The sequence below is a fragment of the Drosophila gunungcola genome, unplaced genomic scaffold, assembly GCF_025200985.1.
Source record: "Drosophila gunungcola strain Sukarami unplaced genomic scaffold, Dgunungcola_SK_2 000178F, whole genome shotgun sequence".
Lineage (NCBI taxonomy): Eukaryota > Metazoa > Arthropoda > Insecta > Diptera > Drosophilidae > Drosophila > Drosophila gunungcola.
Genome location: NW_026453339.1, coordinates 10,416 through 25,305, shown reverse-complemented (window position 1 = coordinate 25,305; position 14,890 = coordinate 10,416). Strand labels below are relative to the sequence as shown.

The 14,890-nt window shown below is 37.0% G+C and overlaps 2 protein-coding genes across 2 annotated transcripts; one reads left to right on the top strand and one right to left on the bottom strand.

Moving 5' to 3' along the window:
* Positions 1-10,905: 10,905 nt before the first annotated feature.
* Positions 10,906-12,728, top strand: LOC128265925 (odorant receptor 1a). Its single transcript, XM_053002173.1, has 3 exons — positions 10,906-11,506; positions 11,942-12,545; positions 12,660-12,728. The coding sequence occupies exons 1-3, from the start codon at positions 11,001-11,003 to the stop codon at positions 12,726-12,728; spliced, it is 1,179 nt and encodes a 392-aa protein (XP_052858133.1). The 5' UTR covers positions 10,906-11,000.
* Positions 12,729-13,025: 297 nt separating this feature from the next.
* On the bottom strand, positions 13,026-14,251 carry LOC128265928 (uncharacterized). The gene has a single exon (XM_053002178.1). The coding sequence runs from the start codon at positions 14,201-14,203 to the stop codon at positions 13,295-13,297; it is 909 nt and encodes a 302-aa protein (XP_052858138.1). The 5' UTR covers positions 14,204-14,251; the 3' UTR covers positions 13,026-13,294.
* Between the last annotated feature and the right edge of the window lie 639 nt (positions 14,252-14,890).

The following is a 14,890-nucleotide window of genomic DNA, read 5'->3' as shown; positions in this document are numbered from 1 at the left end:
CATAATAAGCTTATTTTCGACCACTGTGTGTCTTTCAACTTAAGTTGAGGAATTTTTGGCCCAAACTTCTGGCTCTGACTCTGTTTTGGCCAACTTCTGCTCCAAAAGTCGGGTTTAGCTTTCTGTGTTTGGGCCTTTTGGCGTGGGCGTTTTCGCATTGCTCTTGTTGGTGTTTGACTCCGTTCAGTTCAGTTCGTTTTGGTTTGGTTCGGTTCGGTTCAGTTCAATTGGCCGCCCTCTAATCTTATCGCTCGAAATTGATCTCTAAAAGAACTGCTGGTTTTTGGGTGCGCCAAACTGCGAGTATAGTAGCCCCCGTCAATCGTCTTATTCCGCGAGTATCTTTTAGCTGGATAATGGATAAATAGACAATGGATACTGGATGCTGGGGATTGATTATCAAGCTCTTCGAGTGGGCCTCTTTGGGCTGTCTTATCGCCTTATCCATCAATCAATCACACTCGACTCCAAAAGCTGGGGACATTGGTCCCTCCAAAAAAGATCTCCAAGCAACTGGGGGATTTCGTGGTAAAAGAGATAAGTGACCAGAACGGGTCAATTAAACGGTAATGGAACACACACTTTAATGGTAATTGTTGGTAATTTGTTTCAGCTGTTTATTCGTCTGGGTTTCAATTTCTGTTTCTATTAAGAGTATTTCCAGGTAACGAATCGAACTGGTAATGCATGTGATAAAAATGTTATATATACATGATGAAATTCTGAAGGAAAGGTAAATTAAAAAGGAAAATATAAGATTGGGGTCCACCAAATCACATTTTCAGCACATGATAAAATATGGCTCGTTAATGAAATGCCATACCTTTCGAAACTCAGTTTATTGAGTACTTTCATTTGTGATCAACACTAATACTGCAAATTAAAAAATATTTAACATGAAAATGGATCTAAAAATTGACTAGAAAATAAATCAAATATTGTAGAATTAAAGAATTTCGGGTCACCTTTCAGCAAAAGTACTTAATACCGGAGATATAGGGGCTTAACATCTTTCAATTTATATCTAGTGTGCAATCGTCACCAGATTTAAACTTCGTTAAGGAGTGTTTTTTTTTTTTATAATGCTTGCCTTGAGATCATTGATGGTGTGACTCCAATTGAACATCCCCGCCCCCTTGATCAGCATTATGCCCCCCGCCTCTGCCAAATCATTTTGATCCGTTTAAAATGTACAATTTGTACGGCTTGTCCGATTGATTGACTGCGAATGTTTTTCTGTTTTGCTGGCTTCTTTTGTGTGTCTATTTATTTACTGACTATTGTCTTTATTTTTATTTATTTTTATTATGTGCTTTGCATGCCCAAGTCATTCCCCTCGCTGACATTTTGTTTTGAAAGTCAAGGTTATTGTGCGATCCATGTAAGTCCAATAACGAAAATTGTCAATTTGACGTTGTGATCGAGAATCGAAATCAATACTTTGCTGGCGATGCCATTTGACCAAGTTGCACTGACATTTCGATGGCATTTGACAGTCGTAGGACATTTATTATGCGATCGGCGATCACTGATCTACGTTTTGAGATTAGAGATCTGTGATCCAAGATCCAAGATCCCAGATCTGCAATCTGTGTGGGGCGGCTGTCAATCGGTGTCCAAATGCCAAGTCGGATTGATCAGCAGCATTCGATCGATTCGATTCTTTTGAATTATGATGATCGATTCAATTCAAATTAATTCGACGCGAAATCGTTGCAAAAACGACAATGACTTGCAACAGTCAATTGGAATTTTGTGGCATTGATCAGTTCTGAAGAATTCAAGAGACGATCCCGATCCTAACTTGAAACGCAAAACAAAGCCCTAAAATTATTGCTTGCCACAAACAAAAAAAAAAAAGAAGAAACAAGGTGAACCCAGCAAAAAAAAGGTTCAGTTTTTGGAGGCCCATGAATTGCGCAAACCGAAAAAACATTTGCAACAAAGTGCCAAACAATTTGCCAGGCCACACGATTTTTTTTATTTTAACAAGCATTCGACTTGGGGATATCCTTTAAAGTCCTTTCAGTCGAGTTTAAGCCAAATAATACAATTTTTCAAATAAGAATCAACAATTTGTTAGAATATATTTTGTATTTTCCCAACATTGAAACATTTTATTTGATAAAAAAACAAATAAATAAATACTTGAAAATATATATCTTAACCCTTTGAAAATCATTATAGACTTATGTAAATATTATTAAGTTTCCTTATTTTTTCTATTATTCACTAAAAGTCGTAGGGATCCTTGCTACCCCCTAAAATTTGATGACTTACCCAGGGCTGGGATTTTTTTTCGTGGGGGCAACTGTCTGTCTAATAACCCATTTTGTCTCGCAAATGTTTGTGCCACCGTGGAATGCCGCTTTGTTTTTTGGGGATTTATTTTTATTTTTTTTATTTGGCTATGATTCTTTGGCAATATTTTTACTTGACATTTGGCCGGGCCAAAGAGAGAAGGCTCGGCTGGTTAGGCGAATGTTTTGCCGGTGTGGCAAGTGGCAAGTGGCCGGTTCCTTCTCTTTCACTCCTCTTAAGCCCCTTTAAACTAAACTCCAAACTCCTTGGCCGGTCTTGCCTTTGTCTTGTCCCATTTAACATTTTGGCACGCCGAGTGGCGCATCGAAGTGGCAGCGCGGCATTTTGAGGCTTAATCGATTGGAGAAGCAAGATTACGACACGCAGAGAAATATATACTTTATAATATGCAAAACATATAATATACATAGTATAAAGAATACAAATAAATATTATAAAAATCGAATTAGCTATTTATGAATGAAGAATAAAGAATAAACTACATATCAATTACCGAAATGATGATTCACAGAACTAACTAAGGATGCCATTATTTAAAGTATTTTTTTTCCTCTGTAGTTTGGGTGGGGGAAAAAACCGAGGGTTGACAGACAACGACGAATGTTTCTATTTTCGAAAAAATGTCTGTGTGCCCTTTCACGTTTGCCGACAAATGTCAGGCAAACCATCGATACAAATGCACCCCACCCACACAAAAATTAATCGCAGCTCCCAAAAAAAAACTTTTTACCCGCCAAAATCCCCCTTTTTGGATCCCAGTCGAGTCCCCCAAAATACCCCTCCTCAGATGACCCTGTTTCAACCTATTCACATTTCGAAGATGTCTACCGAACGGCATTAAATTATAGGCAAACCATCAACACGGGGACAGCCATTACACTGCAAAACAAAATATATATCTATATATAAAAAAAAAACAGATTTGATCTTATTAATAAAATATATTTTTCATTCTACATACTTATACTCTGTACTTAATACTCTGTATTTAATACTCAGTACTTATACTCTTTACTTATACTTTGTACGATATACCAAACTTTGTACTTAATGTAATGTGGTTACGGTTTTCCACATTTTTTAAATCAAATCTTTAAAACACATATTTGTTCAACTTAAAACTATATTTTTATGATTTTAAGGCTCCCATTTGAAATATATTTACTGTTATAGTTTTTTTAAGTGTGGGGCTGGGCTTTGATCATCCAAAAGTAGCGTTTTTGAGCTTGGCAAAAAAAAAAAACGGCAGCAGCAACTTGCAACTTCGGTTCTATTGTTTCGGTTTTGGTTTTGTGCTTGAGTTTCGGTTTCCATAGATTGGATTTTTGGTTATTGTGGTTACCTTTTGTCAGCTTTATGCGCTTCATGCAACATTAGTCAATGACACTCGTCGCTGGTTGCTGATGTTGCTGCTGTGCCTGCTGTTGCTGCTTAGCTGCTGATTTAGCTGCCAGCTTGCAACATCATCTTGCGTCAGGCGCTGAAATGATTATATATATTTGCCTTGGTCCCTCCCCTCCCGCACTGTGTGAATATTTATGCAATATATTTTTTTGTGTGGTTTGATCTTCTTGCGTTTAGCTAAGACTCAGTATATATGCTAACAAATTCGTTCTCAAATTAAAAATGCCATTTTGGGTCAATTATTTCTTAAGGGACTTAAGTGAGGCAATTTCCGGGTTGCTACTAAACGGCCACACTGTCACAAAAAAAAAAACATTAACTTACCTAACCATTCAAATAAATAATGAATGTCTAATAATAAACATAGATTGAAAAGTAATAAGTATTTAAGAGAATTTATAAAGTTATAAATGTATTGAATGATGATAGACTTTGAATGAATGATCGAATGAACTATAATTAAATGAACTAAAAAACCAAAATGGTGAATGAAGAATTATAATAATTGATTTTGATTGAGTAAATCATATGTTTTTAAGAATTCACATGATTTAAGGGAAGAATAAACATAGATCAGCTAAGCGTCTTAAAAAAAAAAAAAAAAAAAAAATTGGTAATTCCAACCCATCCCTCTTGTTGGGGAAATGTTGTGCAAACATTTTAGCTGGCCAATCTGGTGGTGTGGCAACCACCAACAGCAAATTAACAGCAGCAACAGCAGTGCACAACTGCTGCAACATAATGCAAATTCAAATTAATTGCACATTAGCGAAATGAAATCAAATGACAGGAAGCCATCGACATCAGCATCAGCAATGGCAGCAGCAACAGCAACTGCAGCAACATTAAACACAGCAGCAACATCCAAGTATGACAACGTGTTGTCGTCGATATCGTTTCTCGTTCGCTGATGTCATCGAAGAAATTCAATAATTGCAAATTGTGAAAAATTGCTAACCAGCAGCAGCAGCCACAGCCACTTCAACTTGGAAGTCGGAGGGGGCACTTTACGCGCTTTTGGCCAACAGGAAACTCGTTTGACGCAATGCAATCGAAGCGAATTGCATCGCTTTTAGTCGAATGCAATTGCAACTCTCGCTCCTCGCTTTCCTTTTCGTGTTGCGCATTTCACTTGTTTCTTCTCTTCTTTTCTCGCTTCCACTTAGCGAAAATCATGACAAATAATAACAATAAATAAACAATAACAGAATGAACACACAAAGATTGAATTATCGAACAAATTGAAAAAGTAAAATGATTTGTGCATGATAAATGCTTTCTGGTAAATAATAAATAAAGGAAAAACGAATGAACTCTAAATAAATTAACGAAGAATTATATTTTCTTGACTATCAGGAAAAAATGAAAAAAAGTATTAACCTTTATATGAATGATGGATAGATGATGATTCATTAAAAGTGAAGATAAAATGTATAAACAACAGAATCAATAAATACATTTAGGCCAATAAATTTGTAATGTAACAAAATTGTTTTTTTATTATTTTCGCCCAGTGCAGTGTGCAGTGTCCGGGCTGACACATCTTGTCAATTGCCATGATTATGTTGTCTCTGCCGCTCTTGTTGCTGTTGCTGCCTGTATTTCTATTGCTGTCGCACTCATAACTACGAAACTACGAACTGGCAAATGCATCTGACTTGGCCGGCAAGTGAAATTGGTTTCGCTTTCCAGCAAAAGCGTGTGACTTTTCTTTTTTTGGTGCCGACGGACCGCCTTTTGAGTTTTCGGTTTTCGGCTCTCGGACGTCGCTGCAACATTGATTTCCTCTTTCATGGCCGGTTGCCATGAGATTCGCGACTCCAAACCAAGAGCTGCAAAATGTTTCCTGCTCCGCAGAAAATCGTGCACTGCGGGGAAATAGGCACCAGAAAATAACACGGGGGCTTGAAAATTGTCAACATTCGGCGAGTATTTTTCAATTTGCATGCCTACAACGGCAAGACAATTTCACTTTCGCTCTCTCCAATCCAGCATCCAACAACTTCTGCTGGTTAAATTGGCAGTTTTCTTGCTTTCGCCGACATGAACACAACCCTTATGGTGCTGCTCAATTGGATAACCCAATTAGATTACCAAACCGAAATCATTGTAGAAAGTACACAAGCAAATGTTTTGGTAAAAAAAAAATGTTATTTAAAATTCTTAAGAGTTGGGAATGTACATACAAAAGAGACATGTTTCAAAACTGCACAAAAAAAAAATGACAAAAACACTCATTTATTTAGAATTTTAAAATAAATATGCAATAATTTAATGCCCAAAAATACACCGATTGTTACCTATTCGATGTAAGTAAGTTTATAAGAATGAAAACATTTTTTGTTTCCCATCTATCAAAAGCATTACATTTTTGAGCAATGAAACAAAAAATATGGGACAGTTAAGCTCTCAAGTAATTTAGATCAGAGGTGATAAGTTTTATGGCGCAAACCCCAGAAAATTGGACAGAAATAAAACCAAAGTTCGTGCCTTAAGTCTTTTGTTTTGCGAAATTCCCTCTGTGTCGCTGTGTCGCTAAATTACAGCAGCGATTCCCCCGACGAAAAGCGATGGCAATAAAGCACAGCGCATCTTCAATAAATTTCATGCAGCTGCCGACAAGATAAAGCTGTAGAAATTATACAACAAAATCAATTGCAGTTCGGTTGCCTCCGTTTCGTTGTTTTTGTTTTCGTGCTTTTTTTCCTGCCTCTTTGAGGCTTTCGCCGCATGCCGACATCTGTCTTATATAATAATTGACATGAGTAATCATTATGATCGCTTGTTTGAACAATGACCATTAACACTTGGTTGCCTCTGCCTTTTGTTGCATTCCGAAGAATGAAATGAAAAATTTGCGTAATGCATGGGATAATGAATAAGGAGCACAGCAAATATATTATATTTATGAAGCGAAGGACGCAATTACAAAAAGGTAAAATATATTCAAAATACTCATAAACCTAAAATATTTAAAACCATAATATATCATAAAATATTATTTTCAATGTCAAAAAAAAAAAAACAAAATTATTTAATATTATTTTAAAAATATTTAAATATATCAGTTCAAAATGTTAATCACAGGTTAAAATTGTTAGTTTAATTGAAGTTTTTGTTTTGTTTGTTTTTTCAAAGGTGTTGTGTTATTAATATAAATGGCAAATATCTTGTTAAAATAACAAATATACAAAAAAATGTATTCTCATAGTAATTTGGTACACAATTTGATTAATTTGATGGTAATTTGATAGCAGAAATCGCCTTGGTGCAGCTGGCTAACGCACTTTTTTCTCGACACGTGCTGCCGACTCAATCGTTCAATGCTGGCAATCGATCGGGTATCCGATTGACTATTGACTGATTGACTGACTGACTGCGCGCCTGAGTGACTGACTCATCGAGCTGTCAGATGTGAAAAACTTCTGCAGCCAGCGAGTCATCTGAACATCTGCGACATCTTAAATCTACAATTCCAATTGCAAACAACACAAAATAGAAAAAAAAAACACAGAAGACAAAACAGAAAACCGAAAACAAACGATGGCAAATGGCGGCCGACGAACAACAAAAGAATGTGATGCAATTGAAAATAATTGTTTATGCTTGGCATTAAAATCATTACAAAACGACAAATACAACGCAGTCGCGTCGGTTGTTGAAATTTTTCAAGTTTCCAGCATTAACATTGACAGTTTGCCGGAGAGAGGAAGCCGTGCAAAATCCAAATGAGAACGGCAAACAATGAACGGTAGCCCAAAAACACTTGAAAAAACAAAAAAAAATCCCGAAATTATCCTTAATAGGAGCTTGCAGTATTGTGCCTTTAAATAAAAAAAACATACAATAACTTAATTTATTTTTTCAAAATTTACGATGATTCAAATTTTTTATAACACAAAATTCTGTTCCATAGGTATTTGTGATTCTCATAAGAAAATGTTTTCTTCATTTAGAAAAATAATATAAATAATTACCCATAGTAATGAGTTTTTGTAGTTCAGCAAAATTCGTATATTATGTAATATATTTATATATATATTTAAAATTTTTTTTTAAGTGCATTTATGCAATGGATGCACAGGTTACATCCGCTAAAACATTATTTTGTTTGAGGGACACACAACAATCGCTTCCTCGGCGCAAAACGGCAGTCTCCTCTAGGTTTTTCTGCCACTTTGGTGGCATAAAAAGGCAGAAAAACCGAGGGACTTGATGAGCCCGCTTGACAGGTGACTGCTCACAATTTATTTGCATTAGTTGGCAACTGTGAAAGGCTAAAAGGCTGAAAAGTTAAAAAGCTGAAAAGCCACAGTCTTCAAAGTGGTTAGGCAAACAGAAGCCGCCGCCGGCAAGAAAATTTTGAGTCAATGATGGGTTCGTAGAAGTTTGATTGTCAATATTTGCCCACCAAAAACAAAAGGGCTTGAAAAGAACTCGAGGCGGCACTGGTCATGACTAACCAGAGTTGGGAAAAGTACTTTATTTTTGTACCTTGGATACGCAGGGTTTTAAAACATAAACAATCAACTCACATAATCTTATAACATTTAAATGATTATTTTAAAATTCAAAATCAATAAAAATGCATACAAACAATTTAATAGGTAGTAAATAGTAAAAGTGAAAAATATCAGAAAAGTTTACTACCTCACTTTATAGATTGGCCAGTTCTGTAAGCCGCATGCAAATTACCACATATTATATATCCACCCACCATATATCCACCTTTTCTGTCACTCAGCTGTCGCATTCTGTCAACTTAATGAGCGCTTAAATGCCAAATTAAAAATAGGCTCCCTTCTTTTGGCTCTAAAAACTCGTGACTTCGGTGGGCGATTGTATTCGATTCGAACTCATTTCGGATTCTCTGGCGTTGTTCTTTCGTGTCAAGTGGCCATAGTTCGGTGTACCGGCCATAATTTTGTTTTCATTAACAATAAATTTCAATTAAGCTCACGATTTGGATATTAATAAAGTTTTCAGCGGCACGAAACGCAAATAGCCCAAAAATGCCGCCACGAAAATAAGGCCACAAACGGATGCCAAGTGTGTAAACCTTTTTTTTGGCTTTCAGCTTTTTTTTTTTTTTGAAGGTGGTTTTTGGTGATTTTTCGCTTGTCGCCAGATTTGTAGACCCCAAAATCCGCGGCATGTACAAATTTTCATGGCCCGCGTTTATTGGCAACACAAAAACCATTGCATCGTGTGGGTGTACGACTGGCTTTTTGTATGTCTGGATTGGTTATGTTTTTTTTTTTTGGGCTCAAAGAATTTTCAGATTATCGGTTTCTTATTTCAGTCGCTTATTTTGGCAGGGCGCGTTGACAAATGGCCTCAAAAAGTAGTTGAAAGAGGAGTGCCAGTTTTCCATGTGACATTTGTTTGCTCTGCCAATTGTTAAAAAATAGAAAACTCCACACAAAGCAAGAAAATGTTGCTTACATTTCCAGCACCACCAAACTAAAATGTATATAAGTTCTTATCTAGAAAAAATTGAGTCTGCATTTCAGAAATGTACCAAATCTATTTTAATACCATAAAAACAAGGTCATTAGAAACAAAAAAAATATTAAAATGTGTGATTAAAACATATTTTAACACATTTTTTATTCTTTTCGTTCTGTCATAAAAACATAACAATTTAAAACCTTTTTTTTGTTTTAAGGTTTTGGTCATTTTGCCGAGAGCAGTTCATCAGCTTGCCATTTATCATTTGCACACCTTTCTCACAGCCATAATTGCCGTTTATTATGCATATTAATTAATTAAGGCATTTGCAAGTCGAATCCGATTGATTTGAATCGCTGGCCAAACCCATTAATTAGCAAATTGCTTAAATGCCGCACATCAAGCATACGCAGCGTGGGCTTTGCGATGAAGATGGTAATTTGCAGATGATTAAATGGCAAATTTACCATGTAAGTTTAAGTTTTTTATTACTGTGTTTGCTTAGTAAGCTGCAACTGTTACTTATTTATTAGCTCAGTGATCAAATAAATTCTTTTTTTTTGCTTTTTCAGATCTGTATTTAGATGTCTAAATATTTCCCACGATCTGCAATGGGCGGCAATTGCCGCTTAATTGAATTTCTGTCAGTCTGGAGGCGTGCCAGGGAATTTTTGTAATTAGTTTTCTCAGTTAATTAAAATATTTAGACCAGATGTATAGCCATTACGCACTGCAAAACAGATCTCTCTCTTCGACTTTGGCATTCATATATCGCGTATGTAAGTGGGTAAATAAAAATGACTGGGGGAACTAAGGTGAGGCCGTAAATTAAGTGCCAGCCTCCAAATGTCAAAACATATGCCAAAGTCGGGAATAGATAAAGAAACGCAATGCAAAACCAGCAGAAAACTCTGTTAAATCAGCCCACAGCAACAAGAACCGCTAGCGGACAATGACCATGACTGCAGCGGTCGTAGAAAGAAATATACGACTCGCATATGGATATATAAAAAAAAAAGTTGGTAAGACCAGCAGCAAAGCGTTACCGTTAACCATGACGAACGGGGCACAGTGGGGCCAAAAAGTGCAGCCATTAAAGGCTGAGAAAAGGGGTACGAAAACCCCATAAAATTTGTTAAAGGTAAAATAAAACGAGGTAATAGTTATGTTAAATTATAAACTTTTTTTTTTAATGTACAAAGCCAAAACGTAATTTAAATTAATTAAAGAATAGAAAGTTTAAAAACGTAGTTAACATTAACATTTATACTTAAAATTACTTTTATTTACAATAACTATTAAATTATACCTAAATCAGCCTTAAATTATTAAGATGTTATTACAGTAACAATTACAATCCAGAAAATTTATAACTATTACAGTCATTAAAAAATATTTCAAACACTCGGATAGATAATTAAATGACTATTAAACTGATAATATTTAAAATTATTAAGCTTGATGAGAAATAAGTAATAGTTTTAAAATAATTTTTGAAGTTTATTTCTTAACCTAATGCTGCTAAATTATATTCTTGCACCACCGTGTTGAGTGCGAGTGGTGCGTTTGGCGGTGGTGCTGGGTGCTTTAGACGGACGGTCGCCCCGGGCGTGTAATTAAATCATTTGCTGGCCAGACCGACCAGTTTCACTTAGCCAAGTTTCTCTGCCGCTTGTCCGGGGCGTTAAATTAACTTGTATTTAAGAGCCCAATTAGGCGACAGAGTTTTGTCCAAAGTTTTACTTAGCCCGCCCACAAATAATTTTCAAATATACTTTGATCGGCAACCATTCTTAATTTCCCAGCCCTCAGTTTAAGGCGAAATGTCAAAGCTAATCGAAGTGTTGCTGGGGAATCTGTGGACGCAGCGCATCACCTTTGCCTGCATGGGTTTGAATTTGCAGTCCAAAAAGGGCAAAGTTCTGCAGACTCCGGTTCTTTATGGCATTATGTTTTTGGCCACCGGCTTTGAACTCTGCACCGTGTGCGCTTTTATGGTCCAACATCGCAACCAAATCGTGCTCTGTTCCGAGGCCTTGATGCACGGCTTACAGATGATCTCCTCGCTGCTGAAGATGGCCATATTCTTGGCCAAATCCCACGACCTAGTGGCCCTCATTCAACTGATTCAGGCTCCTTTCATGAATCGCGGGGATCTAGGAGTTTCGGAATGGCGATCCCAGAATCGCTGGGGACAACTGATGGCCGCCGTTTACTTCATGATGTGTGCTGGAACGAGTGTCTCCTTTCTGCTGATGCCAGTGGCTTTGACCATGATTAAATATTATTCCACAGGCGATTTTGCACCAGTCAGCTCATTTCGGGTGATGTGAGTTATACATAAAGAGTTAATTGTAACAATGCGATTTATAATATCTTTAATAAGCATTTTATCCCTTTTAAAACTCTCATCTGAATTGGCTATTGTGTGAAACCATTGCACATCCAAGACCGTTTCATTTTTGTTTGTCATTTATAGTTTAATAAGATTATTAAAATCAAAAGTACTTCTTAACTTATTTTTACTCAATGAATTAAACTAATTTAATCCGTTATTTTTAGAACTATACTTCTATACAACTTTATATTTATATTAACTCTTAAGTTTAACAATATATTTTTAGTTTTTAGAACATAAGTTTTTTAATTCTTCTATTTATATTTTCTACTCGTACAATTTAATGCTTTACTTTTAGATCCTTAGTCTATAATTATGTTCTTATTTTATAACGTATAATTAAATATATTTACCTTCTAATCGCAGACTTCCCTACGACGTAACGCAACCGAATATTTATGCAATGGACTGCTGCCTGATGATATTCGTGCTAAGCTTCTTTTGCTGCTCCACCACCGGAGTGGATACCTTATATGGATGGTGTGCCTTGGGCTTGAGTTCCCAGTACCGTCGCCTTGGTCTGCAATTGAAATGGGTTCAGAAGCCCTCGGATTTCTCGGGTTCTGATTTGGGTTTAAGTTCGTTTTTTGCCGAACATGCTCGTCTCTTGAAATTAGTTAACCATTTTAATACCAGCTTTATGGAGATTGCGTTTGTAGAGGTTTTAGTTATTTGTGTGCTCTATTGCGCCGTGATCTGCCAATTTATAATGCCACATACCAACCAGAATTTCGCCTTTCTTGGCTTCTTTTCGATGGTGGTCACCACACAGCTGTGCATTTACCTTTTCGGAGCGGAACAGGTGCGTCTGGAGGCTGAGGGATTTTCCAGGCAGCTGTACGAAGTGATTCCATGGCAAAAACTTTCACCACAACATCGAAGACTTTTAATTTTTCCACTTCAACGTGCCCAACGCGAAACTGTCCTGGGTGCATATTTTTTCGAACTGGGAAGGCCTCTACTCGTCTGGGTGAGCATTTGATTATTTTCCCAAATTTGTATTTAAATTTTGGTATTTAAATTTATATTTTTTCTCACAAATGAAAGTAATTTATAAATATTTCCTTATATATTTTTTTAATAGATATTTCGCACAGCGGGCTCATTTACCACTTTGCTAAATGCCTTGTATGCGAAATACGAGACACCTTAAAGGCAATGTACTTACATGTTTAAAAAAAACCACACATTTATGGCTCAATAAAGGCAGACCTTAAACCAAAAAAAAATGCGTACTTTTATTTTTATTTCGTTTTTATTTAAATTTAAAATTACATTTAACATTTCTCGTTTTATGTACACACACATAATAAAATTATGCTCAATTAGACAAAAATAATTACATTAGATACGCGTATAAGACAAAGATATATATATATATATATCTATATATATACATATATATAGATAAAGTAGACTACGGGCTAAGTTTAAGAATTAACAAACGATGCGAGACAAAAAGCAGACAGACCAAAAAAAAAACACTGATTTTAATATATAGTATGGTAAAGATTTTTGCAATACAGGTTTTTTGTGGATATGAACAAACAGATAGAGGGTGGCTCTTTTTTTGTGGTGGCGGCTTGCATTCATCTCGAAATAAAATAAATAGAACTAACAAGGGAAAACGAAAGTGGTGATGGGTGTTTGTATTTTAGTTGCTTTTGTTTTTTTATTTTTTTTTTGGGTTTTTTAGTTTTTTCTCGTTTTTAAAGACGCTTAACTGAGGGCCAATAAGGGCTCTATTTCCAGGGGATCCTGTATTTTGGGACCCGCCCTCTTGCGGTATTTCTTCAGCAGCTTTGTCTTCGACAATTTCGACTTGTTTTTGGATGAGTTTTTGGGCTGCGACTGGGACTTGGACTTTTCCAACTCTTTTTCCCTGTCCAGCAGCTCCAGCTGCTCGAATATGTTTTTGGGATGCGGATGTGAATGCGGTGCCGTGGCGTTCTTGGCCGCATATACCACCACGAATTGCGAAAATGCCGAATCGGCGGGTGTATTAATGTCCGCAAAATCCCGGAAATTGGCAAACTGTTCCTCCGGATAAGTGTACTTCTGTACGAATCCTTCTGAGGGACGACCATGTCCATTGTTGGCATCGCCATAGATATAATCGCTATTGTCCTCGGGATGATAGGGCATTTCCTCCTCCGGATAGAAGGTTCCACCTCTCAGGACACCAAAGTCTCCGCTCCCCAAAATACTGGCATCAAAGTTTCGCTGCTGAGTGGCCAACTGTGGCTGCTGTTGGGGTGCCAAGAGCGGCAAGGGCAGCGATAGAGGAGTACTTTCCGAAACCGAAACCGGAGGACCATGTCCAAAGTAGGGCCTCGAATGGCCCAATGGCGGCGCCTCGTGGTAGAACGGTGGATAGAAGTTCTGAGCAGCCTGCGTATGCGAGTCGCCTACTATCTTTGTATTTGGATTGGCAATGGGTCGAAATTGCTCCTCCTCATCGGGATTATTGTGTTGGGCCGCCGCCGATTGAAATTGCCTGGGCTGAGCTCTGGGCTGAATTCTGGTCTGAATCTGCGGCTGGAGTTGCGTGGTCGGCGGCATGTGGAAGTGTTGCTCGTGCGATCGAAGTACTGTTATTGGCGAAAAATCATTTGGCTCCATCAGCATATCGCTGTCCTCCTCCGGAAATTCGGCTGAAAAATAACCAAATGAAGAGGAGAAATCAGAAATCAGTCAAAGAAATCCACTCAAATCATGTAAGAGCTTCGCGGTGTTTCGAGTTTTGTGTTTGTGAGGAGCCCTTGTGCGATGTTCAGACAACGAGTGGTGAAATGTGTTGCCGTACATGAGTCTCGAGTTTTAAAGATCACTCGATGGAGCAGGAAATGCGGCAGAAGATGACATTTCCTCTTGCAAATGTGGCACAGGAAACCCCTCAATATCAAGTAGCAAAAACTTGGATTTCAATTTACCATAACTACAAACTTTATCTCATTTTCTTTATTAAGTTAGCAAACAAATATTTTAGGACAAAGAAACTAAAACTCAAATTGTAAAAAAATATGTTCCGCAAGCTGATGGAAGCTACAAATGTTAAACTGAAGAAACCCCATTATTTTGCCAGCTTAAAACCATTTAAAAATTTAATAATTTCATATTATTATTTTTTTTAATTAAACAGTGGGTTAATAGTTTTAATATACGATAAATACTTTTGCATTGGCCCAAATTCTGACGCCTTCAATATCTGCATCTTTCAGCCATTTCATTTCGTGGCCACTGGATTTTTGGGCCAGATTTCGTTTAACGCGATGCGAAGTCGTATGCCAACTCAATTACACTCTGGTTTTGGCC

Coding starts and splice junctions, on each gene's coding strand:
- LOC128265925 (XM_053002173.1), top strand. CDS start 11,001: ATGTCAAAGCTAATCGAAGTGTTGCTGGGGAATCTGTGGACGCAGCGC. Junction 11,507..11,941: donor GTCAGCTCATTTCGGGTGAT/GTGAGTTATACA, acceptor TTCTAATCGCAG/ACTTCCCTACGACGTAACGC. Junction 12,546..12,659: donor GAAGGCCTCTACTCGTCTGG/GTGAGCATTTGA, acceptor TTTTTTTAATAG/ATATTTCGCACAGCGGGCTC.
- LOC128265928 (XM_053002178.1), bottom strand. CDS start 14,203: ATGCTGATGGAGCCAAATGATTTTTCGCCAATAACAGTACTTCGATCG.